This window comes from Martes martes (genome assembly GCF_963455335.1).
Source record: "Martes martes genome assembly, chromosome: 16".
NCBI classification, from domain to species: domain Eukaryota; kingdom Metazoa; phylum Chordata; class Mammalia; order Carnivora; family Mustelidae; genus Martes; species Martes martes.
The window spans coordinates 1,513,070-1,540,103 of record NC_137904.1 but is presented as its reverse complement, the minus strand read 5'-3'; the positions used below and the strand labels follow the sequence as shown (position 1 = coordinate 1,540,103).

The 27,034-nt window shown below is 66.1% G+C and overlaps 2 protein-coding genes across 4 annotated transcripts; one reads left to right on the top strand and one right to left on the bottom strand.

The window, feature by feature from the left end:
- Positions 1-34: 34 nt before the first annotated feature.
- On the bottom strand, positions 35-7,220 carry INCA1 (inhibitor of CDK, cyclin A1 interacting protein 1). 3 transcript variants are annotated; one of them, XM_080827142.1, is made up of 7 exons: positions 5,187-5,295; positions 4,355-4,516; positions 1,940-2,053; positions 1,686-1,725; positions 1,235-1,428; positions 662-827; positions 35-460 (listed from the first exon to the last, which is right to left on the bottom strand). In XM_080827142.1, the coding sequence occupies exons 2-7, from the start codon at positions 4,438-4,440 to the stop codon at positions 314-316; spliced, it is 747 nt and encodes a 248-aa protein (XP_080683268.1). In that variant the 5' UTR covers positions 4,441-4,516; positions 5,187-5,295; the 3' UTR covers positions 35-313. The 3 variants fall into 3 exon arrangements, with proteins under 3 accessions (XP_080683268.1, XP_080683266.1, XP_080683267.1); XM_080827140.1 differs by lacking the exons at positions 4,355-4,516; positions 5,187-5,295 and adding an exon at positions 6,853-7,220; XM_080827141.1 differs by lacking the exons at positions 4,355-4,516; positions 5,187-5,295 and having other exon boundaries at positions 1,235-1,725; positions 1,940-2,005.
- KIF1C (kinesin family member 1C) lies at positions 5,706-26,252 on the top strand. The gene is made up of 23 exons (XM_080827139.1): positions 5,706-5,922; positions 7,473-7,593; positions 7,841-7,973; positions 8,385-8,461; positions 8,846-9,025; positions 9,590-9,655; positions 10,049-10,227; positions 10,314-10,425; positions 10,542-10,619; positions 10,743-10,808; positions 10,901-10,976; positions 11,373-11,451; positions 11,643-11,788; positions 12,649-12,818; positions 12,985-13,064; positions 13,179-13,254; positions 16,932-17,011; positions 17,771-17,865; positions 20,566-20,649; positions 20,980-21,166; positions 21,276-21,348; positions 22,746-23,357; positions 25,022-26,252. The coding sequence occupies exons 3-23, from the start codon at positions 7,868-7,870 to the stop codon at positions 25,709-25,711; spliced, it is 3,312 nt and encodes a 1,103-aa protein (XP_080683265.1). The 5' UTR covers positions 5,706-5,922; positions 7,473-7,593; positions 7,841-7,867; the 3' UTR covers positions 25,712-26,252.
- Positions 26,253-27,034: the final 782 nt, after the last annotated feature.

Here is a 27,034-nt window from a genome sequence, read left to right as displayed (position 1 = left end):
ATCACTGCTCCCGGGCAGAGAGACACTCCGGGCTCGACTCGCTCGCTCTTTAATGCCAGAACAGAGGAAGGGGCACACGGCCCGGGATCCGGCCTGGGGGCTGGGGGCGGGCAGCCGGTCCCGGGAAGCCCCGCGAGGGGCGGGCTGACCAGGGAGGCCGGGGGGGCTGGGGGTGGGGGCCGCTGGGAGACGCTAAGGAGGGGGAAACGCCTCGCCGTCACAAGTCGGGAGCTCCAGGGCCGCCAGCCAGCCTGGGGCCCGCGGGGCCGGGGCAGCGGGGGCAGCGGGGGCAGCGGGGGCACGGCGTCCGTCCTCACTCCTCAGACCGCACTTCCATCCCCCAGGGCTTGCAGAGGAGCGTCCTGCTAGCCGCGACAGCGCTGTAGGAGGCCAGGGAGCCCAGCCGCCTGGGGAGGCAAGACCCGCCCTGGGCCAGGGGGCTCCAGGGAGACCAGAGCAGCTGTAAGGTTGAGAACGGGAAAGGCTGTCTCTCCGGGTTTCCTAGCCTCCAAGCCCAGGCACCCCGGCCCCTCTGTGCTTTGTTCCTCTCCAGGCCAGCCACCTAGCCTGGGGCTGCTGGCTCCTGCTGTCCCAGGAGGGACAAGACCAGACAGCCGCCCCCCCCCACCCTCCACCACCCCACCAGGTCCCCCCGCCAGACCTGAGGCCGGCCACTGGTGAGAGGGTGGCCGTCTTCCTGTGGATAGGCAGCCCTCTCCTCTTCCAGACCCCAGTATTGGGTGGCGCTGGGGACTCCACCGCGGTCATGGGCAAGAGCCAGGGGCTCAGATGCAGCCCCAGAGCCGCCCCACTGGGCATTTTTCTGTCTGTGGGGACGTGAGGCTTAGGAACGAGGTGCCTGGAGGCCAGGCTTCCTGTGTCTCTACTCTTCACCCCTCTGCCCTAGAATACTTCCTGCTGGGACCCAGAGATGTTACCACTGGACTTCCCCCCCTCCACCCCCAGCTTCCTGCTCCCCTCGGATGGGAGCACCCTGCGTCCAGGGACTCACAGGTGACCTGTGGGTGCCTACTACCATCCAGCTACACGGACAGCTTTCCTGTCTTTGGTGACCCATTTCCACTCCTTGGGGCTCCTGTGGCTTATCCTCCCCCAGGTCCCTCCCTGTCTCCTACAGCCTCCAATTCCTTAAGGCTCTCAACTCCTTCCTTAGTTCAAACCCTCCTGCCCCCAACTGCTGGGCTCCCAGAGCCCCAGATGTCTCTCTCCTTACTCATTGATGAGTCTCTGTCGCCTCCTTAGATCCTCCAGGTGGTAAGTGACTGCCCTCACCCTGGCTGGGATGCCCCCAGGTCCCTGCTGCATTCCTGCCAAAGGTGGCCTCCTCCTCTTTCTTCGGCAAAGCAGCTCCGGTGGTGGGAGCCCCTCAGGGGGGTACAGGCCAGGCTGGGAGCATCCAGTGGCTCTCTGTGCCCAAGAATGGGGGGAAAGGGGCCAGAGGGCAGAACTGGGCCTCTCAAGGGAGGGCTTGGACTGAAACAGGGAGTCGGGGTCTTGGGAAGCCCAGACTGTGGAAACGGGGGCCAATGCAAAGAAAGGAGGGCGTGGTCTGTGCACTGGTTGGGGGACAGCAGAGGGAAGAGGTGGTAAGGTCAGCTGAGGATAGGATGGCAGTGGGTACAATTTTAACCAAGGATCGTTTAAGGGCACAACGTTTGTCATACCTGCAGGGGTGGGGTGTACTGTTCTTCCATCCAGGTGGGGCTGAAAACCACAAAAGGGGAGCTATGTGCAGAGGACACCCCCATCTGTGTTGTTTCTCTGACCGTTCTCCCAACCACGAGTCCATTTGGCAGTAGGAGCTACGGTGGCCATCGGCCAGTGGGCCAGCCGTCCCCAGACAAGGGTTTATTGCTGTAAGGCTTAGTGCAAAACTCTACAGCCTTATTTCCCCCTTTCCTTTTCTGTGTCTGCCCACCTGGGCTTTTGGCTAAGGTTCTTCCAGAAGAGGTCTCCGTATCGCTGGGGCATCAGTCCGGGGCTCTGGGAAGGCAAGCCGGGGGGTGCCGATCGGCGGACCACCCTGGAACACCTGAAAGGAGGACAGGGGAGGCTCGGGGCTGGCTCAGCTCACCCCTCACAGCGTCCACTCACTCCGGGGATTCAGGGGTCCCGCCTTTCCGCGGGGCCGCACAGCTGATCGGGCCCCTCCGGCCACGTGCTCTCCTAGCCACTTCAGCAGAGGAGATGGTGAGATCTGATTTGCGAGACGAGACGGGCAGTGTTTGAGGCTGGATCTCGCCCGATCTCAAATATCTAAGCACCACAACCAGAGAACACCATGTTTATCTGCTAAAGAGAAAGGCCCCGGCCGCTCAGCTGACGTGACGGGGCAGGTTCCCTGCAGTGGGCGCAAGGACCCAGCCAAGCAGAACCCTTGTTCGCTTCTGCTTTGTGTCCCCTAACTCACAGAAACTGCTATCCTTCTGGGTAGCAAGGGGTGTGAGAACAGGGCTCAGCACTTCCGAAGTGTCAGCTGGTCTCCTGCTCCCCAGGGGAGTCTCCTAGGGCTTGGCCTGGACCTTCTGTCTTCTCATCTCCATCTCACCTTATGGGACCTCACCCAGGCTCATGACTTTACGTACTACCGATGTGCTAACGATATCCCAAATCCGTGTCCTCCCCTGGACTCCAGACTTGCAGGCTCAACTCCTCACGCACATCTCCTCCCAGCCTGCCCCACCTCCCAGGAAGGCACCCCAGCTGGCCAGATGCTGGAGCCCACAAACCTGGTTTGCCTCACTTTCCCTCAGCTCCCACATTCAGTTCATCAGCAAGTCGTGTCAGTTCTACATCTAAAATACACCCAGATTTTACTTAAAAATAAAAAAAAATTTAGGGCGCCTGGGTGGGTTGGTCAGTGAAGCCTCTGCCTTCAGCCTGCGTCATGATCCCGGGGTCCTAGGATCGAGTCCCACATTGGGCTCCTTGTTCAGCGGGGAGCCTGCTTCTCTCTCTCCCTCCACCTGCCACTCCCCCTGCTTGTGCTCTCTGTTAAGTAAATAAATAAAATGTTCAATAAAATAAAATAATTAAAAAGTAAAGTTTCATTTAAATATGAGAAAGGAGGGGGAGCTCAGCTGGCTGAGTAGGTACAGCATGTGATGCGTGATGTCGGGGTTGTGAGTTCAAGCCCCGTGTTGGGCGTGGAGCCTACTCAAAGTAAAAAATAAATAAATGAATACGTGAAGTTTTTTAAAAGTTTCACTTAAGTTTCAAGAAGATGAAATATGCAATAAAATAAAGTAAAATACATCCGATTTGAGCACTCCTCGCCCGTTCCGCTTCCTCCACCGCTCTTCCGGCTCATCTGCCCCAGCCCGGACTATTAGGACAAGGGGCTCCCCCTGCTCCCGTCCTCACCCCGCAATCACGTCTGCTGCCCGGAGCCGTGTGAGTAAGCCTTTAACCACGGTCGTGTGAAATGACCGACGGTTGGAGGCTTACTTCAAAATAAGCCGAGCAGGAGGCGGCTAGATGGCGGCACAGATGAGCAGATCTGTGCCCAGATCTGGGCACAGATCGTGCCCAGAACCGAGACGTCGGAAGCTCCCGCAACGCAGACGCTGGCTCCAGGACGAGTGCTTCTCTACTTCGCTTTTTGACATTTTTCACAACAAAGAAATCGGGGAGGAAGGAAAAAGCTCTGCTCGTGTCATCTCTGTGCTGAGAACCTTCCACTGACTTCCACTGTCCTTAGGATGAAACCCGGACCTTTCCCGGTGACCTGGGAGGTCCTGCAGGCGCTGGCCCGGAATGCCGACGCCGCTGTCTACTCTCCCCTGGGTCACCCGGTTTCAGTCTCGCTGGCGGGCTTCCCGGTCCTACAAGATCCCACGCTTCTCTCTTTCGTGGGGTCCCCCCCCCAGTCTTCCTTCTTCTCCCCTCGCCCCCGGCCTGGGCTCTTGTCGGACCGGCTGATTCCCATCTGCAGATCCGAGTTCAGGCTCGGGTCCCCAGAGCCGCCTTCCACAGCCGCCCCGTCCAAGTGTCTGCGGAGCGCTCCGGTTCCCAGCACAGGACACTACTTCGTCTCTCCTGACACTCTAAGGGAAGTCACACTCGTGTTCGGACGCGCCGTCTCCTCCCCCGGAAGGCCAGCTCCGTCCGTCCATCCCTTGTCTTTCTAACCCTGGAGCCGCGCTTGACGTCGCGGCCGGGACATCGCCGTCCTGGACCGGACCCGTCTGCGGGACAGCCGAGCGCGTCGTGCGCCTGCGGAGACCAGGCTTCGAGCCCCGAGTCCCGAGACCCTCGTCGGCCACCGCCGTCGGAGGGGACGCCGGGCGCGCACCTCCCTCCGTCCCCTCCCCACGGGGTGGGGAGGACTCACTTGGCAAAGGGGATGAGCTTGTGTCCGTCGTCCCCCACGGCCGGACGCGTGGCCGGGCCGGGTCTCCTCGCCGGTGCCGGCAGCATCGCGGGAAACGAGTCGTCCGCGCACCGCCCGGCGGGGCGGAGGCGGCCGTGAAGCCGTCGAGGGCGGGAGGAGGGTCTGCGGCAGGAGGAGAGGGGGAGGGTCCTCGGGGCGTCTGGGGCGCCGCGCGCGATGGGGGGGGGCAGAGCGTGCACGCGGCGGGGAGCGCGCGGAAGGGGTCGGACGCCCAGAGATGGCCGGGCCGCGGGCTCTCCGGAGCGAGCGAGGTCCGGGGTCGGCGGGGACGGCGGGGACGGCGGACGGACGGACGGACGGACGGAGCCGGGCGTCGGCGCGGAACCGGCCGTGCGGCCGCGAGGCGAACGAGGGCGGCCGGCACGTCAGGTGCGAGGCTCGCGCCGCGGGGGACCGGGCAGAGCGGGCGCGAGCGGGGCAGGGGCAGGGGCGCCGCGCAGCGGGAAGGGCGGGCAGGGGGCAGCGCGCAGGAAGAGCAAAGCAGGCGCCGAGGAGGGGTCCGAGCGGGCGTCCGCGCCCCCGCGGGAAGCCGAGCTCAGGGGTCTCAGCGGGCGCCGCCGCTCTCCGGGGCGCGTGCAGCCGAGGGGAGCGCGACAGCACCCCGCAGCGGGCCTGAGCGACCAGGGCGGCCGGGGACGGGGGCCGGGGCAGGTGCCCGGGGCCGGGCCGGGGTGGGGGGAGGGGGCAGGGGATGCGCGGCGGTGAGCGGAGGCCCGGCCTGTGGGGAGCGGACCCGGGCCCGAGACGGCACCCGAGGCGGCGGCCGGCCTACCGGGCAGGGGACCGGGCAGCGGACCGGCCGGCGCCGCCGCCCGCTCTCGGCCCCGGCACCTGAGGCGGCGGCCGGCGGGGTCTGGAACGCCGGGCGGGCGCCGAGGAGAGACGCGCCGACTGGAGCCCGGGGGCGGAGCCGGCGCGCGGCGCACGCGGGGGCGGGGCCTGGGCGGGGGCGGGGCCTGGGCGGGGCGCGACGGGCGGCTCCGCCCCTGGGCGCGCCTCCGACGGCGGCGACGTGCGCGGGTCCGGGGCCTGGGTCCCCTCCAGGGCCCGCCCCCTGCCCCCCCGCCCCCCACCTCCCCCGACCCCGGCCCGGTTCCTCGCGCGCCGTAACCCTCCCGCCAGCCCGCGTCCAGCGCGCCTTTCTGCGCCCGCACCCGCTGGGCCCCACAGTGCGAGGGCATTGCCCCTTTAACAGCCGTTCCCGGGCCGCTCCCGGGCCCCAGTCGGGACGGCGCGCGCCCGCCCCCCGCGTGCGCGCGCCCGCCGGTCCCCCGCCCCTCGCTCCCGCCCCAGCTCGCGCTGCCCGGGCGGGCGCCGGCCGCTGGCGCCGCTGCTGCTGCCGCCCCCGGGGCGCGAGTCCGCCGCCCGCCGCCCGGGGACCCGGCGAGGGGCGGGGGCAGCCCCGAGCCCGCTCCCGATCGCCGGCCGCCGTCTTACCCCCCCCCCGCCCCGGGAAGGTCGCCCCCGTGCCCTCCGCCGAGCCGCCCGGGGAGCCCCGCCGCGACGAGGTGAGCGCTGGGCGGGGGAGAGCGGGGGAGGGAGGGGACGCCCGCCGAGGAATGCGCCGGGCTGGGGGGGCGGGGAGCCGGGGTCCCGGCCGGCCGCGGGAGCCGGGTCATGTGCTGTTTGTCCCGCGGAGGCGCCGAGAGGTGCCAGGCCCGGGGCGGCCGTCGGGCGGCCGGCCGGGAGGGAGCACCGCGTCCGCATGGCCGCCCGCGCAGGCCGGGACCGGGGTCGGCGCGGGGATCACCGGCGGGCTGGGGGCAGGTACCCCCGGCCGACCCTCGGCCGCGCCACCCTCTTCCCTGCCCCATGAGCCGCGACGGCCTCACCACGCCGCGTCCCCGTCGTCGTCCCTGCCCTGGGCAGGGTCTCGGGGGTCAGGGCTGCGCTTCCCGACTCGGCCTCTGGGATCTGAGCTCCTCCCTTCCTGTCCTGGGACACACCAGCCCTGTCCCCCTTCCCGTGCCCTGCCCGGGGAAGGCTGCTGAGGTGAGGCCCAGGGGCCCGGCGGTTTAGTCCTTGGGGCCATAGAAGGGGCCCCAGCATCCCCGTCTGTCTTGCCGGCCTCCACCCTCCTGCCCGTGGGCGTGGGCTGCTCAGCCTCTCCTCCCAGGGTGTGAGCACTGGAGCACCCACATTCCTGATCTCCTGCCTGGCACCTTCCCCAGGGCAGCGGACGCCATAGGGCTGGCCCCAGGCTGGGGCTGGGACCTGCCTGCCTCCTTTTGGGGACACCGCAGTGCTTCCCCGTGCCCCAGTAAAGGCACAGGTGTTTTGCAGGGATCCCCCAACAGAGGAGTCCTGGGGGTTGGTGTGGATGCAGGATGTCCCCACCCTCCCCTGCCCATTGTCCAGGATCCTGAGGAGGAAGTGCTGGGGGCTGGGTGAGGGGTTTGGGGCCCACAGCGGCGGTGGATCCCGGGCCTGGGCTGTACCTGCAGCCCTTGAACTTTGCCCGCTGGCAGAGGCTGTGAGCTCCGGGTGGGAGCTGGTTTCTACTTCTTGGCTGGCACTGTGGGGGAATTTCAGGGCAGACTTTACGTCTGGAGTTTTCTTTTATGTCTCTCCCGGGTTCCCACTTTGTGGTGTCGGCCCAGAGCTGCTCTCCGTGTCTAAGATTTCTGCCTTTGCCATCTTCTGTGGCTCCTTCCTTTTTTCCTTCCCTCATTTCGCCGATGGTATGACCTGGATCTTGTCTCCTCCTGTCTTGTTTCTCTCCCCTCCTTGCTGTCTGTGAGTTTCTGTCGCTCCTCTGTCCCTCCTCCGGCCACTGCCAGTGTCTCTGCCTCGGCTTCCCTCTCTCTGAACTGCCCTCTGTCCAGGCTCTCTCTCTCTCCCCTCTCTCTGGGTGTCCAGTGCACTTGTGAGTGACGAGGAATAAAAATATCGCGGTCCCTGCCCTTGGGTTCACATTGCCTTCAGCCACTCGGGAGGGACCGCCGTCCTCCCCTTTCCTAACCTTGCCCCCTGCCCCTGCCCCTACCCTCCAGCCCTGGAACCCCGACCCATCTCTGGAGCCACAGGTGCCTCCTAACCACTCTTCCCCCACAACCAGGGTTTCCCCCACAGCCCCAGCTGGTGTGGCCAGGCCCCAAAGGTAGGATGGGGCTTCCCCTACGAGGGCCGGTGGCAGCCAGAGCTGATACAGCCCCCCTGGTCTGGGGCCAGGACGCCAGGTAACTGGGGGATGATGGCCCAGGTCCCGGAGAGCTGGGGTATGGCCGGGGAGAGAGGCAGGAACACCGTTGGGAGTCCCTGAGGAGAGTGACGTTTGGGAGGAAGGCCAGAGGGCCAGGAGCTAGGTCCTGGAGGGGCCGGGAGCCGGGGAAGGGGGTAGAGACGCCGGATCCTGGGAGAAGACGCGAGGCGATGTCTGGGTGCCCCCGGCGGGCTCTGACCGCGTCTCCTGTCTCTGTCCTTCAGCTGAGGAGGGTGAGAGTCTCGGGAGGCATGGCTGGCGCCTCAGTGAAAGTGGCGGTGAGGGTTCGGCCCTTCAACGCCAGGGAGACCAGCCAGGATGCCAAGTGTGTGGTCAGCATGCAGGGCAGCACCACCTGTGAGTGAGTCCCCGGGGCCGGCTGGGCACGGGCGGGGCGGGCGGGCCCACCACGCTGGCCGGCTGGGCCGGACCGGGAGGAGGACTGCACTGGGTGTGGAGCAGGTGCCAGTGGAGAGGGCGGGGGCAGGCTGGCCTTTCCATGCTGCCAGTCCCCGGCGGGGGGGGGGGGGGATGTTGGCCTGGAGCCTTCCATTGCCCAATCAGGGAGGCAGCCCTGGTGAGGGGCGGGTCCTGGGAGCCAAAATTAGCCTTGGTGGCTAGAGGGGGGCAGGGAGTATTAAAGGGGAGAGATGAACTAGCACAGAGGTGGGGAGTGGGATGCCTGGACTCCCACGGCGCGGGGGGGTGGGCAGAGGCTGGGAGCACCTGACCTTGATCGTCTTGCCTTTCCTTCTGCTGCCCTGTCAGCCATCACCAATCCCAAACAGAGCAAGGATGCCCCCAAAAGCTTCACCTTCGACTACTCGTACTGGTCACACACTTCGGTGAGGTTGCTGGGGTGAGGGGAGAGCTCCGCGGCGAGGAATGGGGGTTTAGGTCCCGGGGAGGGGGCATTGCTGGGAGATAGGACCTCCGTGGGGTGGGTTGGCGGTGGGATGGGAGGACCGGAACCCTAGGGTGGGGGCGAGAAGGACCCTTCGGACGTGACTGGGACCAGGATGGGGCAGGAGGATCCCTCGGGGTGGTCAGGTCCGGCAGGAGGCTGCACAGGGTCCCGTTGTGGGCGATGGGAAACATCTGTGGGTTTTGCTTGGGGCACGTAGGACTTTTGGGTGGTCAGCAGTGATGGGGGCGAGACTCTCGGGAGCCAGACCCCGAGGACCGAGTCGTGTAGGGCTCCTGCTGAGCCTCTGCCCCCATCTCCCTAGGCCGAGGACCCCCAGTTTGCGTCTCAGCAGCAGGTGTACCGGGACATCGGAGAAGAGATGTTGCTTCATGCCTTCGAAGGTTACAACGTGTGCATCTTTGCATACGGGCAGACCGGGGCTGGGAAGTCGTACACCATGATGGGGCGGCAGGAGCCCGGGCAGCAAGGGATCGTGCCCCAGGTACATGCCCGCAGCCTTGCGGGGTGGTGGGGGCCGGGCAGCTTCCCCTGCCCCGCTCCGGACCGTGGAGCAGAGACCTGGGCCTCGGAGGCTGTTCTGATAGGATGTGCTGGGGGCGAGGGGTGGGTGGCTATGTGGACTTCCCGGCCCCGTGGGGAGGGGTCTCTGCCCCCCATCGGAAGCAGCAAAGCTTCCTGAGAAGAGCCCAGGCCTTGTTGCCGGAGAATCCTGGGTTTGGACCCCGGTTCTGCCACTTGCGGCCGTTTTATCTCGTGTCAGACTTCTCTGTGAGCGCGGCCCCCCGCAGACACGTGTACGATGTAGAAAAAGCAGGTGTGGATAACGGGGAGCTGACCGTCATGCTCCCTGACCCTGCGGCACAGTGGCCTTGCCCGTCTGATGTTGGGGTGCTGGCGTTTGCTTCTTGCCTCACCGCATAGTAGCTGGTGACCCTGGGCGGGCGTGAACTCCTCTGAGATGGCTTTCCTGTCTGTATGGTGGGAACACCTGTCCCCTCAGGGCCACGGTGGGGTTAAACAGCAGCTTCTCTGTGTCCCCTTCCAGCTTTGCGAGGACCTCTTCTCTCGCGTTAATAAGAACGAGAGCGCGCAGCTTTCCTATTCTGTGGAGGTGAGCCTGGGTCTCGGAGGGGCCCCGGGCAGGGGAGGGGCAGCAGGGACAAGGCTCCCCGTGGTCTGAGGACTCAGGCAGCCTTGGGGCTCCCCCAGCCCTTCCTGTCACTCACGGAGGTTTGGGCAGGTGATTTCGTCTCCCCTCTCTTGAGTGTGTTCACCCCTGCAATGACAGTGATCCCCCCCCGCAATGACAGTGACAACCCCCCCCCACCTTGGGCTGTCGGGTCATCGAGCCTGTGTGTGCCGAGTGCTCAGTACCACGCCCAGGCGTCCTGAGTGCTGGTGTCCGCTCGACGCCGGCTGCCGCGTCCCATCCCGGGAGCCGGGCGCAGGTGTCCTTCCCGGTTCGCTTACCAGCCCTGCCGCTCACTCGCCTCCCCCTGCTCAGGTGAGCTACATGGAGATCTACTGTGAGCGGGTGCGAGACCTCCTGAACCCCAAGAGTCGGGGCTCTCTGCGGGTCCGGGAGCACCCCATCCTGGGCCCGTACGTGCAGGACCTGTCCAAGCTGGCCGTGACCTCCTACGCAGACATTGCTGACCTCATGGACTGTGGAAACAAGGCTCGGTGAGGCCAGCGGCTGGAGCGTGGGGAGAGGGAGTCAGGCCAGGCAGGCGAGAGGCTGGGTGCAGTGACCACTCCCTTTCCCCTAGGACGGTGGCCGCCACCAACATGAACGAGACTAGCAGCCGCTCCCACGCCGTCTTCACCATCGTCTTCACGCAGCGCTGCCACGACCAGCTCACGGGGCTGGACTCAGAGAAGGTGGGTCCCTCCAGCACGGGCTGCCTGCCCCGTTCCCTTGCCGGACATCCCCCTGATCTGCCCGCCCTGCCCACCGCCCACACCCTGTCACCTCCTGCCCTTCCCTCCATGCACAGGTCAGCAAGATCAGCTTGGTGGACCTCGCTGGCAGCGAGCGGGCCGATTCCTCCGGGGCCCGGGGCATGCGCCTGAAGGTGAGGGGGCTTAGGGATGGCTGACGTCGGTGCTGGGCGCTGCGGGGGGTGCTTCTGGCCGGGGGTAGGCAGAGCGGAGCTGGGGAGGGGCCTCTGTGGCCCACATTCCTCATCCCTCTCTAGGAAGGTGCAAACATCAATAAGTCCTTGACGACCCTCGGGAAGGTGATCTCGGCCCTGGCGGATCTGGTGAGAAGGCGGCTGGGCAGGGAGCGGCTCTGGGACGGGCGGGGGGTGCAGGTGGGGGGCTCATGCTGACGTGCTTCCCTCCCGCCCCCCAGCAATCGAAGAAGCGGAAGTCGGATTTTATCCCCTACAGGGACTCTGTGCTCACGTGGCTGCTCAAAGAGAATCTGGGTGAGGGGCCCTTCGTCTCGCGCTTTACGCCCCCGCCCTCTCCCAGCTTGGATACGTCTGACAGAGCCTACGCCACCCCTAGAACCTTAAATCCCACAGTCCCCTGTGGGGGACATCCTTGACAGATGTCCCAACGCTGAGGCAAGCCACGGCCCTCTCTTGACCCCGTGCCCACCGCTGGCTTCGTCCTCCTCCCACTGGCATGTCCCGAAGATGTCGGAGGTGTCCTTGACCTCACCCCTCCCCACATCTGACTGCCTGCGTCCGTGGGAGAGTTCCATGACTCCTGGCTTCACCCCATCTCGGAGGGTGACCCCGTCAGACCCCTGACCCCGAGACCCAGCCCGCCTGTCCTTAGGCCGGAGCCTGCCTGAGCTTTCCGCGTTCCTCTTGCAGGCGGGAACTCACGCACGGCCATGATCGCGGCGCTCAGCCCCGCAGACATCAACTACGAGGAGACGCTCAGCACCCTCAGGTGGGGCTCGGGCGGGAGCGGGGCGGCCGGGACGGGGCCGGAGCTCGGAGGCCGGCAGCTTGGAACCCGGGCCGGGAGACAGGCGGGGCCTCAGCCGGACCCAGTGTTTACCAGTCCGGGAGAGGGAGGGAGATGGGCCGCTGACCCAGGGGCGTCTGGGCCTCACCCAGCCTGCCCGCCTCTTTCCCCAGGTACGCCGACCGCACCAAGCAGATCCGCTGTAACGCGGTCATCAACGAGGACCCCAACGCACGGCTGATCCGCGAGCTGCAGGAGGAGGTGGCCCGGCTGCGGGAGCTGCTGCTGGCCCAGGGGCTGTCGGCCTCGGCTCTGGGAGGTAGGGGTCCGGGGAGGGCCGCTCAGGGACGCCCTCGCGGGGGGCTCAGGCCGGAGAGGGCCCGCCGAGCACAGGGCTCCTTGTACACCCAGCGGTGTGGATGCAGATACGCAGAGGGGCCGTCGCAGGCCTTCAGCCGTTCCAGAGCTGGGGGGACAGACTCTCCGGGGGCCTTGAGGACTGCCGCGGTGACAAGTGGGGATGGGTAGCAAGCCCTGTGTCTGTGGTTTAAGCGGTAAATCAGGCGAGGGAGGCCTCGGGGGCCCTGTCTGCACGGAGGGTCTCATGGATCGTCAGAGGTTCTGCTGGCCGAGAGCGTGATGACAGTCCATGTCACGGACGCTGGGTGGTGTCCTGGCGAGAGGGCGCCTGACCCATGCCAGCCACGTCCCGTGTGGACTCTGCATCCTGTCCCGGGGGCCTTCCCACCGCGGACAGTCGGCGCCTGAGGGGCACGGTGGGGCAGGGGGCGGTCGGCTCTTGGAGGAGCAGCGTAAGGTAGACGTGACGTTCCCCTCCCGTGTCTGGAGGGAGCGCGCAGAAGGGAGGGCAGTAGAGTCTTTCTTACCCAGAAGGCACGCGTGACGCGGGCAGATCGCGGCTCCCCACAGCCGAGAACATTCTGATGGTGGGAGTCAGCTCGCGGCCATGTTCAGTAGTGAGCTCTTCGTGCCTGGAGGAGAACAAGCAGACACTGGGTGCCCGTGTGTCAAGGCCGCAGTAGTGGAGGGGCCTGCTTGGCGAAGGTTGACCCGATGTCTTTCGGAGTCCGTAGGGGCAGGGCCCCACGGACAGCTTCTGTGCATCTCCGATGAGCTCCGTATCTTCTCTGCCTTCTCTGACTTCTTTCTCCCCGGCAGGCCTGAAGGCGGACGAGGGGGGTTCTGGAGGTGCTCTGCCGGCTGTATCGTCCCCTCCCGCCCCAGCTTCCCCCTCACATCCCCCTGCGCACAACGGCGAGCTGGAGCCATCATTCTCCCCCAATGCCGAGCCCCAGATTGGGCCCGAGGAGGCCATGGAGAGGCTGCAGGTGGGTGGGCGGAGCTGGCAGGTGGGAAGCCGGGGTGGGGGCTACTGGGGGTCTAGTTCTCCGAGGCTAGAGTCCAGGAGGAAGGAGGAATCCCGGCGGCAGGATGGCCCCCGTGGTGGGTCCCTGTCCCCAACTGCCCCAAGCCCCACCTGTCGTGTGCCCCCAGGAGACCGAGAAGATCATCGCGGAGCTCAACGAGACGTGGGAGGAGAAGCTACGCAAGACTGAGGCCCTGAGGATGGAGAGGTGCGGGGGACGGGCGGCTGGGGCTCTGGAGGGGGCCGGCGGGGAGGGGAGGTTGGGCCCTGCGGGGAAGGAGCTCACGGGTCCCGGTAAGACCATTTGTCTCTCTGTCTCCAGAGAAGCGTTACTGGCCGAGATGGGGGTGGCCGTCCGGGAGGACGGGGGAACCGTGGGCGTCTTCTCTCCGAAGAAGGTGAGTGAGGGTCTGCTGAGGCCCAGGAGACGCTGTAAGGGTTGGTGAGACGCTGGAAGGGTTGGTACAGAGGCTTGGGGGGCGCGGGGCGAGCCCCAGCGCTGATCTCGGTATTTGTCCCACACCCGCTACCTCCTGCGTGTGGTCCGGCCTCCCCGCCGGCAGCCTGCGGCCGATCTTATAGGGCACCCTTGGCTGGAGCTCTAGGGACTGTGGACGGATGCCAGGATCCCTGCCTGTCCCTGCCCTACGGGGGGGCAGGGGTTCCAGAGCTGGTTAGAATTTGTGTTCACGGATCTATGTGAGTGGGTGAGCTCACGCGGAATTCGTCTTTGATTCACAAGAAACAGGCTATAGGGGTTACCCCGGGAGTAAGGGGAGGATGTGGGAGGCTGGGGCGTGGGCTGGGATGCCGTGTGTGCGCCGCCGCTCTTCTGTGTCATGTTTTGTGCTCTGTGCGTGTGTCACGTGCTTAGACATGGCAGTCAGACGTGCTCGTGAGAGGGTGACGGGAAGACGACGCTGTAAGGGGACAGGCAGGGACGCAGGCGCTGAGCTCCAGGATGCGAGGGTCCATGCCGCTGGAGACGCGTGGAAACTGGCATCCTGGGGATGCGGTTTGGCACGTGGGCCCTGGGGGCCGCACAGGACGTGGGTGACAGGCAACCGCCGGGGTGAACATCACGGCCGTGCCAGCCGAGCAGGGCACCTCTGTCGCTGGCCTGCCGTGGGGTGGATGCCCAGGGGAAGGAAGGAGGCAGGGCGGGTGCAGTCAGCTCGCTGGAGGCAGGAGGGGCCCTCGGTCTTCACCGGCCAGCACGGCACAGGGACGGTCTGTAGACCCCTGGCGCAGCGGAGGGTGCCACGGAGCCCGGCGTGGAGGCCTGTTGGAGCAGAGGGGGGACGTCCAGCCCTTCCGCAGAGCCGGTCTCGCCTGTCTGGTCCGCAGCCCGAGGCTCGCGGGATCAGGCCATTACCCATTCCTGACGTGTTCATCCAGGGGTGGTCTGTGCGCGGACAGGCATGAGCCACGCACACGTGTCTCCATGTCCACGCACGCTGCCTCTCTCTGGACCGGCCTTGGGTCCCACCCCCACCCCACGCTTCTCCGAGGACAGGATGTCGGCGTCCAGTCTGTTCTTTCTCGCCGCGTCTGAACACTCGAGTAGACGGGGGCTGTGTTCACCCAGCCTCCTCCCCACGGGCGGTTGGGTTGTCTCACGGTCTTGAACCCTGTAAGCCACGTGCCAGCGCGTGGCCTCGTGGGTAGGTTCATCGTCTGGAGAACAAAGTCCCCAAAGTGGGGGTTTGGGGTCAAGCGGTTGCCGTGTAAATTTTGGTGTATTTTGTTAAAGTGCCCTCCAGAGATCATAACCGTGCCCCTTTCTGCTGCCCCGAGCACCCGCGCTCCCTCACCGGGAAGCCCTCACGTGTTCGGGGGTTCTGGGGTTCGCGGGCCGCGCTGGTGCAGGAGGTGCGTCAGGGCCACTCACTGTCGCGCCCGCTCTGGTGGCGAGGCGGCACGCGTTTGCACGTGAAACGGCGTGTGTACAGCGGGACGGGGAGCTGCTAGGCTCTGTCCTGGGGGGCCGGCTCCAGCCTGGAAGGCTCTGGCGGGGATCGGGTCACGCGGGAAAAGCTAGTTTGTCTCCGAGAGAGCGGAAGGTCTTCCTGGGACTCCCACCGCTGGCCCTGAGGATCTGATTTTCCAACCTGGCTTGGGGCCTCCTTCCCGGGGGCCATGGGGGATGGACAGGGCCAGACTCTGGGTCCCCTGTCCCCAGCCGTGGCCCTCGCATCTCCCTGCTTATCTGCTTGACGTATTAGGCTCCCAGGTACGGTTTCATCTGAACAAAGGGTTCCAGGGCTGAGCAAAGATGGAAAGGCGCTGCCCTAAATCGTGTCTCCTCTCCCAAGGGATAGATCGCTTTCTGCTTCCAGGGCCCATCCGTGTCTGCTGTTCCCAGAGCAGGCCTGAGGCTGCGGCGAGGGCGTGAGTGTCCTCGAGCCGGGGCGGGGCGGGGGGGTGGTGATGGCGGGGTGCCCGGTCGGAGCAGACGCACTGACACGCATTGTATCCACCGTGGATGACGCCAGGGGCTCGTTGTTCGCGGCGCTCCTGGAGAGCCGTGGGCCAGGAGCCTGGCTGTTTCCCCGCCATCCTGGCACGCTGTGCTCTCCTGCCTCGGGGCTGTCGTCCTGAGCCTGACTTCCACTGCCCTCAAGGACGAGCTGCCACGCTGTCCTCTGACGCCCTGAGCGCTGGTCCTCACTGCTCTCTCCCGTGAGCGCCGCCTCAGCGCCCTGGGGACAGGGACGATGAATGAGGGAGCTGAGGGAGGGCGTGAAACGGTCAGAAACTTCCACGGGGCGTCCATTTCCCATGCGTGTGGGTTCCACCCCACACTGACTCTGTTTCCCTGGCCGAGGGGCCAGCAGCGTCGGGCTGGGGTTCGTGTGTGGGTCCCCGGCACCTCCTGGGGTCGGGCAGGTAGAGAGGCCGCAGCAGGTCCTCGCAGAGCACGGGCAGGGTGTCTTGTGTTGTGGTGGAAGGCTCCGTGGAGGAAGTGGCATGTCAACTTGAGACAGACCTGGAAGGACAGGAAGTGATGATTCTGACAGGTGGGGTTGGGCGGGGCCAAGAGAGAGGCTGCTCCCTGCCAGGGAACCCGGGAGCAGCTTCCGGGGGCGCTCAGGGATGCGGGGGCCTGCTTCTGGAGCGGATATGCCGCAGTGCACAGGGCAGGAGCACAGAAGGCGAGGGGCGCCCTGGGACGGGGCTGCGATGCGTGGGCTGGGGCCCTGACCTGGGGGCTCTGGCCTGGAGGCCAGGGGTACTGCATCCAAAGCAGGCTCGAGTCAGGTGGCCAGGGGTGCCCCTGGCGCCTGGAGGGGTGGACAAGGGCCCCACTCGGTTGTGGAGTGTGCAGGCAGGGGGCCGGCCCCGGGGCAGGGAGGGCTGAAGGAGGCCGTGGGAGGGAGAGGAGGGAGGGAGACTTCCCGGGGCTGGGTGGTCAGGGCCGTGGGGGTTGTGGAGGGACGAGGCTGGCTGTCTGGGCTGCCCGGAGTGCGTGCCTGGGGAGGACGGGGGGTATCGGCAGAGAGACCGTGGTTGGGAAAGGTGCTTCTGGGGAGGGGGCACGGGCTGGGTTTTGGTGCAGAACAGTGTCCTGCTCGGGCAGCCGGGACTGCGGGATGGGTCAGGCGGGGAGGCCCCGGGTGAGGCAGCCTAGGCTGGCAGTGGCTGGGGGAGCGGGGACTCTGCTGTGGGCTGCGGGCCTGTTGGTCTCACTCGTTCTTGCATCAAACTGATGCTTACTGCTCTTCGGTCATAAGAGGCGTCTGTGTTCGTAGGAAACTCGACGGGGGAAGCGTGGTTCCCTCACCCAGCGCCCTCTTGCACTCTCCGTGAGGGGCGAGAGGTTGAAAGGGAACAAGGTGGGGCGGGAGGGGATGGGGAGAGCAGAGGCAAGGCCGGGGGGTCTTGAGGTCTCTGATGGGGGCGCAGGTGGGTCGGCCTGTGCGGAGGACTGGGGGCTGTTGGGCCGGACGGGAGGGGCGGCTCTGTGGACCTGCGTGTGTGTGGAGGGTGGTGTTTTGTGGGGGTCGGGATGGGAGAGCCCCCGGGGTGGGGCGCAGCAGGCAAGCAGGGCCTGACCCCTTTCCTCCACCCTCAGACCCCCCACCTGGTGAACCTGAATGAGGACCCTCTCATGTCCGAGTGTCTGCTCTATCACATCAAAGACGGCGTCACCAGGTAGCGTGTCCCCCCGTCACGCCCACGTCAGTGACTCCCTTTTCCGGTGACCTTCCCGGAGACACTCCAGAGCTCAGAACGGCTGCCCGCCGGGCCCAGCTCACCCACCAGGCTTCCTGAGAAGTTGTGAGCCCGGCTGCACAGTGGCCGTCCCCTCCAGCGTCACCTTGGGATGGCTGAGCCACCCCCGGGGCCTGGCTTGGAGGGCGCGCTCCCTGATTTACGGGGTGGGAGAGCGGGCGGGAAACTCGGACCACCACGTTCTTGGCCCTTGGCCTCCCTTGGTGCGGCGAAGCCCCAGCTTCACGGTGGGGAGCCAGTGCCTGCAGGGCCGGGGGCTTTGGTGGCAAACACCAACAATCCATAGGGCCCGGGGCCTCCGAGGTCACGTCCCGGAGCCAAAGGGGTGGGGGTGCCCCTTCTCCCACAAGAAGCATGACAGCTGTCCTGGGTGATGACCTTGGACAGGAAGTGAGCCCTCAGGGTGGTCAGCCCTCGGGATGGGGGGGACCCCATGCGCTGCAGCCTCCCTCTCCCCTCGTGTAAGACGGTGAGTCGGACATGGGCTCCCAAGTCGGGCAGGTTGGGGGTTGGACCCCAGTGTCATTGCTGCTGGACTGTGTGACCTTGAGCCTCTGCTTCCCCATCTGTGAAGTGGGAACGCCTGCGTGGCTAACAGAGTTGGGTGAACTTGCGTTCCGAAGGGGCGTGGCGAACGTCTGGCCCATGGTCAGAAAACGTCAGCCGTTGCTTCCCCAGGGTCGGCCAGGTGGATGTGGACATCAAACTGACCGGGCAGTTCATCCGGGAGCAGCACTGTGTGTTTCAGAGCAGCCCTCAGCCGGATGGAGAAGGTAATGTCGGTGCGGGGAGAGCGGCGCGGCCACCGCATGCCGTCCTGTCCCACACTGGATGCGGACTCCGGGGAGGGTCCGTAGCATGGGAGTGCGGCCGTGTGACAGGGGCCGTGTCCCTGTCCTCAGAGGGGCTTCGAGCTCAGGTGAAGCTCTGGCTCTGGGCACCAGCCCTGGGAAGGCGGTCTGCGCGGGGGCCAGGGGGCGGCGGCGTCCCCCAGGGCGACCCAGAGCTCCGTGCCATGTGTGGGGGTGAGCTTTGGTGAGGAGGACCTCCTGGCCTCTTCCTAGTTAGCCTCAGATAGTGCCCTGGTTACCTCCCAGGAAAAGTTGTATTTGTTCCGGTGGGAATCTGAGTTGATCTGTGCAAAAGCTGCTTCTGTCCAGGCCACGGAGCCTCTGGCCTGCGTATCCCTCTGGCCCTAAGACTCAGAGATTTCTAGCCCTCACCTGGTCGTAGCAGCGAAGGCGTTTAGGAATCACGAGACCCCCGGGTGAAGGCAGTGACGATACTCGTGCAGTTTGGAGTGATTTCTGGCTTTTCTGTTTAACAGTTTAGTTTTGAGAGAGCGCGCATCTGCACACGTGCGTGAGTTGGGGAGGGGCAGAGGGCGAGGGCCTCAAGCAGACTCCGCGCCAAGTGTGGGGCTGGAGCCCGTGACTCTGAGATCCTGACCTGAGCAGAAATCGAGAGTCCCGTGCTCAGCTGACGGCCCCACCCGGCAGCCTGGGCTGTGTGCTGAGGTTACCGTCTTGTCCCGGTTCAGTGACTGTTCTAAGAAACGGGATAATTTGGGTTTACTCTGGCCCCCGTGGACTCGAGCCCCAGGAAGCGCACAGGGCAGGGAGGCAGGATGCCCAACAGGGGAGCACTCCCTCGGCTGAGTCTTGGTGGGGGCCCCTGAGGCTGAAGGAGGGGACGGGGAGATCGGGCGCCCGTGGTCGGCGCACTCGTGAGATCAGGAAGGGCTCCTTGTGGGGCTGGTAGCTGAGGCGGGACCCGTACCCATTGGGCCTCGGCGGGGCTCGGGGGCGGCAGCTGAACGCAGCGGGCTGCGAGCTCACATCAGGACGGCCCTGAGGGCTTCTGCTGAGTTCCTGTTCTGGGGTCATCTCAAGCCACGTGCTAGGTGATAGCCCAGACGCACAGGGCATGCGGAGCGAGTGCAGAACGTGCCTGGGGAGACCGGAGGCGGGCCTGGCCTGGTGGCTCAGCCGCGAGTACAGCTGCTGATTTGGGGGCCCAGGGGGTGCAGGGGCGGTGCCACGGTTTGGTCACATGCAGTGGACCAGAGACGGGAGCCGGGCAGAGCGGACTGGGCGGCCCAGTGGGGTGGTGGTCAGGGAAGAATAGTGACCATCCAGCTCGTGCTGCTGCCCCTGGCTGGGGGGACCCAGGCTCATGGGGGTTGGGGCACTCGCCAGACTGCCACCAGACCCAGATCGCACGTGCCGTGGCCAGCTCAGGGGCACAGGCGGCTGTGGGCGTCGTGGGATGGTGCCTCCCTGGCCCAGCGGGAGCAAAGCCGTCTCCTGCTGCCTCCCTGTGCCGCCAGACTGTCTGCTGGTGGACTTGCTGGCTCTCTGACAGCCAGGGGAGCCCTGTGAGCACCGGGTACCTCCAGAGTATTTCTAGGACCTAAACTAGCGCTTGGCACATGGTGGGGGGCAAAGCGCTTGCAGAGTGAGTGAATGAATGGGGAGGGCGTGAGGGGACAGACCGGTACCCCCACGGCCACTCCTGCCCTGTCCTCTGCCACCACCTTCCTCCTTGAGGTGATGAGGTGACGGATGTGGGTCTGCCTCCGAGCTTGTGCCCCGAGGTTGCCCCGTCCCGACAGCAGCCCTCCTCCTCTCGGAGCTGCCCGCTTCGCTCGCCTTCCTCTCCCCTGGCCTCGAGGCGCGGTCCTCCCGCCTGCTTTACTGCCCGCGGCCGACCTAGGAACTCGGGCTCACGTGGCGCTTGCTTGCTTTGCGCCTTTCGGGCACCCTGTAAGGAAGGACTTGCTCGCCCCGGCTGATAGATGCCTCACAGGTCGGTCAGCCCGCCCGCGGGCCTCTGCTCAGGCTGCGGAGGCTCTGAGGTGGGGCGCCGCGCCTGGAGGACGGGAGCTGCCCTGTCTCCGCGTCCCAGCGAGCAGCAGGCTCCGGGGCGGGTGCGGCCCGAGGCACACCTCCATCGACGTCTGAGCCGGCTTGACTCTGTCTTGTCTGCGGACACAGTGCTCGGCTGGCTGCCGCCTGGGGAGGGCAGGCCAGGGGTGGTCTGGAAGGTGCGGCAGACGGCAGTGGGCTGGGGGCTGCGGCAGGAGCCCGGGCTGGGCCAGGGAGAGCGTTTGTGGGAAAGGAAGGAGTGTGCATGTTGGGGGACAGAAGTCACAGGCTTCCAGCTGCTGGACACAGGAGACCAGCCCTCGGAGAGTGACTGCTTTGCGGAGCCCCCGCTGGGGAGGCTGGGTGGGGGGCACCAGGGATCCCCCGCACAGGCTTCTGGAATTGTAGCTGGGGCTCTAACCCTCCTTCTGCTCTTCCTTTCCTGTGCTGCCTGCCACCAGAGGGGCCGTGGCACCCCTGACAGGTACTGGCGGTGGGCCTGGGGTTGCATGCCTGTGTTTTGAGGGTCCTGCAAGATGAGCGTCTGTAACCCTCACTCCTCTTCTCCAGGGTCTAATGGCCCCCCTTCCTCTCTCCCTCTGACAGTGGTGGTCACCCTGGAGCCTTGTGAAGGAGCTGAGACCTATGTCAATGGGAGACTGGTGACGGAGCCCCTGGTGTTGAAGTCAGGTAGAGGAAGGGGTGCTGGACCCAGAAACAAGCAGGAGACAGCATGGGGATGGGAAGGAGGAAAGGGCCAAGAAGGACGGGGGAGGGACCCCGCTCTCGTTATCTCTTGTGGCTCTGGAGAAACAGGACGAGGGTGCCAGGGTCCCCTGATTCCCTTTGGCCATCAGGGAGGAGAATCGGCAGGGGCCTGACTGCCCTCTGACTGGGGGTGGTGGGAGAGATGGCGTCGGGGCTCCTGGGATTGTGGGCAGGGCTCTGGACCCTGTGGGCGTCGGGATGGGTTTCCCGCTGTGGGGGAGCGAGACCACCTTTCTCTGCTCCCCTCTGCAGGGAATAGGATTGTGATGGGCAAGAACCACGTTTTCCGCTTCAATCACCCGGAGCAGGCGCGGCTGGAGCGGGAGCGAGGGGTGCCCCCGCCCCCCGGGCCGCCCTCCGAGCCCGTGGACTGGAACTTCGCCCAGAAGGAACTGTTGGAGCAGCAGGGCATCGACATCAAGCTGGAGATGGAGAAGAGGTATGGGGAGAGCGTGCTCTCCGGCCGTCCCGCAGCCCGCGTCGCCGGCCGCCCCACTGTGGTGGCCCAGGCCCCAAGCAGCTCCTCCTCCTCCTCTGCCCAACTGCAGGCTGCAGGACCTAGAGAATCAGTACCGGAAGGAGAAGGAGGAGGCGGATCTTCTGCTGGAGCAGCAGCGACTGGTGAGGGCTGGGCAGGGCATGGGGGTGCGGGTGGGCGTGGGGGCGCACGCGCAGCGGGACCGGAAGGGGGCACGGGGGTGCGTGTGCAGAGGGACGGGAGTGGGGTGCAAAGGGGGCGGGGCACACGCGCAGAGGGACGGGCTTGGGGGGCGGGGCACGGGAAGACACGAAGATGGTGGGGGGCGTGCGGTGGCGTGGTGAGGAGCAGTGGGGCACAGGGGCGCACACAGGGCGCCGGGCTGTAGAGGCGGGAGATGGGCCGGCGGTGCTTCAGCGCGACTCTGCTTGTCGTTCATGCTGTCCGAGCCGGAGTAGGGAGCGGGCATGGCGTGGAGGGGTGGCCGAGGTGTTCGGGAGGAGACAGGACAGGACGGTGACTGGGTGCAGGGAGCCCCCCCACCAGAGTAGGACTTCCTGGACTCGATCTGTCTGATTTTTACTGGATCCAAGTACTGCCTGTGCCGTCATTGACAAGTTAGTGGTTTCAGCGGGCTCACCCTTGAATGTGTGGTCTGGTCCTGAGCGCTGATTGCCGCCGGCCTCGCAGACTCGGCGTAACCCCCGCGCCCGCTTGCGGATGGCGCTGTGCCAGCTGCTGTCCACGCGTCTGGCGTCCTTAAATCCTCAGCGAGTGTCTTCGAGGGAGGCTTGTTCCTTCCCTCATGTAGCAGGGCAGGGAGGAAGGACGTGGTGCAGCAGCGCAGGGGCCAAGCGTGGTGCACCTGAGTATCAGCCAAGCAGGAGTGAACCGTAGAGTACCGCCGGGCAGGGGTGAAGCACGGTGCAGTGGAGCAGGGGTGAAGCGGGGGAGGGGGTGAAGCAGGAGCGGAGCAGGGGAGAAGTGCGGTGCAGTGGAGCAGGGGTGAATTGGGGCTGAAGCAGGCCGTGCAGTGGAACGGGTGGAGCGGAGGGTGAAGCAGGTGGAGCAGGGGTCAAGCGTGGTGCAGCTGAGCATCAGCCAAGCAGGAGTGAAGCGTGGGGTACAGCTGAGCAGGGGTGAAGCGTGCAGTGGCGGAGCAGGGGTGAGGTGGGGGCTGAAGCAGGCGGTGCAACGGAGCAGGGGAGAAGCACGTGGTACAGCGGAGCCGGGGTGAGGTGGGGGCTGAAGCAGGCGGTGCAGCAGAAGAGGGGTGAAGCGGGGGACGAAGCTGAGCAGGGGTGAAGCGCGCGGTGCTGCGGAGCAGGGAAGAAGCACGGTGCAGTGGAGCGGGGGTGAAGCGGGGGAGGGGCTGAAGCAGGAGGTGCAGCGGAGCAGGGGTGAAGCAGGGGAGGGGGTGAAGCAGGCGGCGCAGCGGAGCAGGGGTGAAGCGGGCGAGAAGTGCGCGGTGCAGCCGGCGTGGCTCTGGCGCCCCGGGCCGCCCTCCGCCCGCCCTCACCGTCCCGTTCCCCCGGCGCAGTACGCGGACTCGGACAGCGGCGACGACTCGGACAAGCGCTCGTGCGAGGAGAGCTGGCGGCTCATCTCCTCGCTGCGGGAGCAGCTGCCCCCCACCACCGTGCAGACCATCGTCAAGCGCTGCGGCCTGCCCAGCAGCGGCAAGCGCCGGGCCCCGCGCCGGGTCTACCAGATCCCGCAGCGGCGGCGGCTGCAGGGCAAGGACCCGCGCTGGGCCACCATGGCCGACCTGAAGATGCAGGCGGTGAAGGAGATCTGCTACGAGGTGGCCCTGGCCGACTTCCGCCACGGGCGCGCCGAGATCGAGGCCCTGGCCGCGCTCAAGATGCGGGAGCTGTGCCGCACCTACGGCAAGCCCGAGGGCCCCGGGGAGGCCTGGAGGGCCGTGGCCCGCGACGTCTGGGACACGGTGGGCGAGGAGGAGGCCGGCGGCGGCGGCGGCGGCGGCGAGGAGGGCGCGCGCGGGGCGGAGGTGGAGGACCTGCGCGCGCACATCGACAAGCTCACGGGCATCCTGCAGGAGGTGAAGCTGCAGAACAGCAGCAAGGACCGCGAGCTGCAGGCGCTGCGGGACCGCATGCTGCGCATGGAGCGCGTCATCCCGCTGACCCAGGTGCGAGGCCGGCCGCGCGCGCCTCCCCGCCCTCCTTCCGCGCGTCCCCTGCTTGCCGGGAGGGCTTGGCGTCCGGCCCCCGGGCGCGCATCCGAGATGCGGATCCCCGAGCTGCGCCCGCCCTCACCTGCTCGGTCTGCGCCTTGGGGGACGACTCTGCATCCGTACCGGGTTCCCGGGGGGGCTCGGAGGTACCCCGAGCTTGAGAGGCCCCGTAGGAGGCGCGCAGGCCTTAAGTTGCCGCTGGGCGCGCGCCTGCACCCCGGGGAACCGCCCCTCTCCCGCGGGGCCCCATGGCAGGTGGCTGCGGGAGCTGTCGTGCAGGCAGTCGTCCTGCACTCCTCCTCTAACCCCCGGACAGCAGTCCTCCAGGGGCGCCTGGTCGCCCAGCCCTGGCGTGCACGGAGTCACTGAACAAGTGTCCCCGGAGCGCGGGGCTGGCCGCGGGGGGTTGCTTGGTGCGGTGTTCCTGCGTGCCCTCCGGGACGCATGACCAGCGGCCACTCGCCGGCTCGGGGTCACGGAGGCTTACTTTCTCCTGCCATTGCTTCCTTGCTGGACCTGGATCTCTCTGGGCACTTGCTGCCCCCAGGCCTTTGAGAGCCTAGAGTGCCCTCCCCCCACTTCCCCCAGGTGTTGGCTGCGATGACAGCCTCCCGCTGGCCCCCGGTGGCGGTCACCTTCACCCTGGCTCCTGTCCCCTTCCCTGCTCTGCTCTTCCCCTGAATGTACACTTGTACACTTTTTTCCCTTTAAGATTATTTATTTAAAGATTTTATTTATTTATTTGACAGCAAGAGAGGGAACACTAGCAGGGGGAGTGGGAGAGGGAGAAGCAGGCTTCCCGCTGGGCAGGGAGCTTGATGGGGGCTCGGTTTCAGGACCCCGAGATCATGACCAGAGCCGAAGGCAGACGCTTAAGGACTGGGCCACCCAGGCGCCCCTGAGATGATTTATTTGAGAGAGAGCACGAGTGCTGGGAGGAGCAGAGGGAGAGGGAGAAGCAAAACCCCCCCTCCACTCCCTCACTGAGCAGGGAGCCTGATGCCGGCTCGATGCCAGGATCCTGAGATGACCTGAGCTGAATGCAGACGCTTAACTGAGCCACCCAGGTGCCCCCAAATGTACATGTTTCTACAAAGCACGTGGGGTCCTACATTACAGATGCTCTTGGGAAAAGTGGATAACATACGTTAAGAGCATGGGTATGCCCTTCTGTTGACCTTTTCACGGAAGCGGGGTATATGACCGCACTGTGCAGCTTTCTCATTCACTGGTCCGCTGCGTCTCTCCCCTTCGGTGCTGCCCGCTCCGTCCCTGGGGCATGGGACGGGATTTTCGGGGCGCCTTACTTGGCGGGATTTTCGGGGCGCCTGCTCTGCAGGGGACTGTGAGCTACATGCTTTATGGGGTTAGCAGTTAATCCTTCCACCAGCCCTGTGCAGCAGGTCCTGTGCCCTGGCACACGAGGATCGAGGACGGGGACACGGGAGGTTACTGGCCAGGGCACAGACCACAGCGACAGGAAGTGGCCGCCGGGATCAGCTCAGACCACTGTCCCAGCGCCCTTGTCTCCAAGCGCCTCTGCGACCCCCTGCCCTTGGCAGCTCGGCACTCGGCTCTCCTCACGGCTCTTCTCTGTTGCCCCCCCCGCCCCCCCGCAGGATAACGACGATGAGAACGAAGAGGCCCGGGAAGCCGCCTGGGCCGCGCCCCCGGGGACAGAGGCGACAGAGGAGGAAGCCCCCGGCGAGCGCGCGCCCCCCGCCCCAGCGCGGCCCCCGTCGCCGCCGCTGTCCAGCTGGGAGAGGGTGTCGCGGCTCATGGAGGAGGACCCGGCCTTCCGCCGGGGTCGCCTGCGCTGGCTCAAGCAGGAGCAGTTGCGGCTGCAGGGACTGCAGGGCGCGGGGGGCCGGGGCGGGGGGCTGCGCCGGCCCCCCGCCCGCTTCGTGCCCCCTCACGACTGCAAGCTGCGCTTCCCCTTCAAGAGCAACCCCCAGCACCGGGAGTCGTGGCCGGGGGCGGCGGCCGGGGAGGCCCCCGCGCCGCCCCAACCCCCCGAGGAGGTCGCGCCCCCTCCGGCCGCCCCCGCGCGCCGGCCCCCGAGTCCCCGGAGGTCCCACCGGCCCCGCAGGAACTCCCTGGACGGAGGCGGCCGGTCCCGGGGAGGCGGGTCCGCGCAGCCCGAACCGCAGCACTTCCAGCCCAAAAAGCACAACTATTACCCCCAGCAGCCCCAACCGTACCCGGCGCAGCGGCCCCCGGGGCCCCGCTACCCTCCCTACACCACCCCCCCGCGCATGAGGCGCCAGCGCTCGGCCCCCGACCTCAAGGAGAGCGGCGCGGCCGTGTGAGCCCGGCCCGGGCCGAGGGAGTAGTGGGGAGCCGAGCTGGGGGCGGAGGAGCCGCCGCCGCCCCAGGAGCCCAGCGCAGGGAGGCGACAGGTGGGCGAGAAGGTCCGAGTAGGTGCTGGACGGCGTGGGAGAGGCTGGGCGGGAGGCTGGAGAAAGGAAGCGCGCACGGAGTTGCCCGGAGCAAACCAAAGTGAAGGACGAGGATGGGAGCTGCCTCGGGCGCGCCTCGCGTGTGGGGGGGGCGGTCCCACAAATGCTGCTAGGGGTGGGGTGGGGGGCTGGGTGCTGCGTAGCCAGGGTTTTGACTTTCTTTTCAAGCGGGGCAAAGGGAAGAGGACCTAGGGTGAGGCATGTCCTCTTCCGGGCCCCTGTCTGTCTGTCTGTCTGTGGTGGGCTTCTGTTTCCAGGGAGGTGGGGCGCGGATGGCAAGTCATTCCCCTCCCCTTCCAGGCCTCCTGCTATATTTGGGGGACCTGTCTGGGTTCTGGTTTGGCTGGGGTCCCGGGAGGATGTGGGGCGTTCAATAAAGGTAGCAAACGCAGGGAGCGTGTTGCTGGTGGTGGTTCGGGTTGGGTTTTCCCGGAGGTGTAGAGGGTCTAAGTGAAACGCACAGGTTCTAAGCTGCGGTCCAGTGAGTTTTTACACAGGTGCGCACCCTCGCCGTCACCACCCAGATCAAGATTCAGGACCGCTGTGGCTTGGTCTCGAATGTTGCCCGTTATTTCCCTTCGCTTCAGCTTACCCAGCGCTGCGCCTCGGTCCCGGACAGAGGAGAGAGGGAGGGATGGGGGAGGCGGCGGGAGACCCATGCGTCCGTGCCCCGCAGGCCGTTCCAGCAGTGCGTGGAGGATCTGGGGGGCCACGCGGGGTCCAAGTCCACACGGTCAGCTCACTGTCCGGACGGTCTCCCCAGCAGCTGGGATTCTGACGGCTCTTGAACGCGAACGAGTTGGTCAAGTTTCCTGCACCTGATTATTTGCCTCCTGTTCGTGTCCCTGCTTTTCGGCTGGGTGTGTTCAGCCTTCCAAATAGTATATTGTCTTAAGACTGTCCAGGAAGGATGCTTCGGGCTTGCTTTAACGATCTGACTTGGGAAAAGAGCACACCGCAGCGCGCTATGGGAAAGGCTTTGGAGGTTACGTTGTATTCCTGCCCTGCCGCACCTTGCAGAACTCTGGAATCCCCACGCGTCCGTCCTGTTCTCAGGGAAACACTTCCACCCTATGAAAACGTGAGCTGTTTGCCCACAGCAGCCAAAACCACAGAATTATCCCAACTGCAGACGAACCACCGCTCTGGGCGAGGGCATGATATGTTTACTCT

Excerpts from the sequence above, each read along its gene's own strand:
- INCA1 (XM_080827140.1), bottom strand. The coding sequence starts at position 7,085 with ATGAGGGAAGGAAAAAAGGAAGGAGCCACAGAAGATGGCAAAGGCAGA. Across the intron at positions 1,726-1,939 it reads AACCTTAGCCAAAAGCCCAG|CCCCACCTGGATGGAAGAAC; the intron begins GTGGGCAGACAC and ends TGTGGTTTTCAG. Across the intron at positions 461-661 it reads TCACCAGTGGCCGGCCTCAG|CTGCTCTGGTCTCCCTGGAG; the intron begins GTCTGGCGGGGG and ends TCAACCTTACAG.
- KIF1C (XM_080827139.1), top strand. The coding sequence starts at position 7,868 with ATGGCTGGCGCCTCAGTGAAAGTGGCGGTGAGGGTTCGGCCCTTCAAC. Across the intron at positions 9,026-9,589 it reads AGCAAGGGATCGTGCCCCAG|CTTTGCGAGGACCTCTTCTC; the intron begins GTACATGCCCGC and ends GTCCCCTTCCAG. Across the intron at positions 13,255-16,931 it reads GCGTCTTCTCTCCGAAGAAG|ACCCCCCACCTGGTGAACCT; the intron begins GTGAGTGAGGGT and ends CTCCACCCTCAG.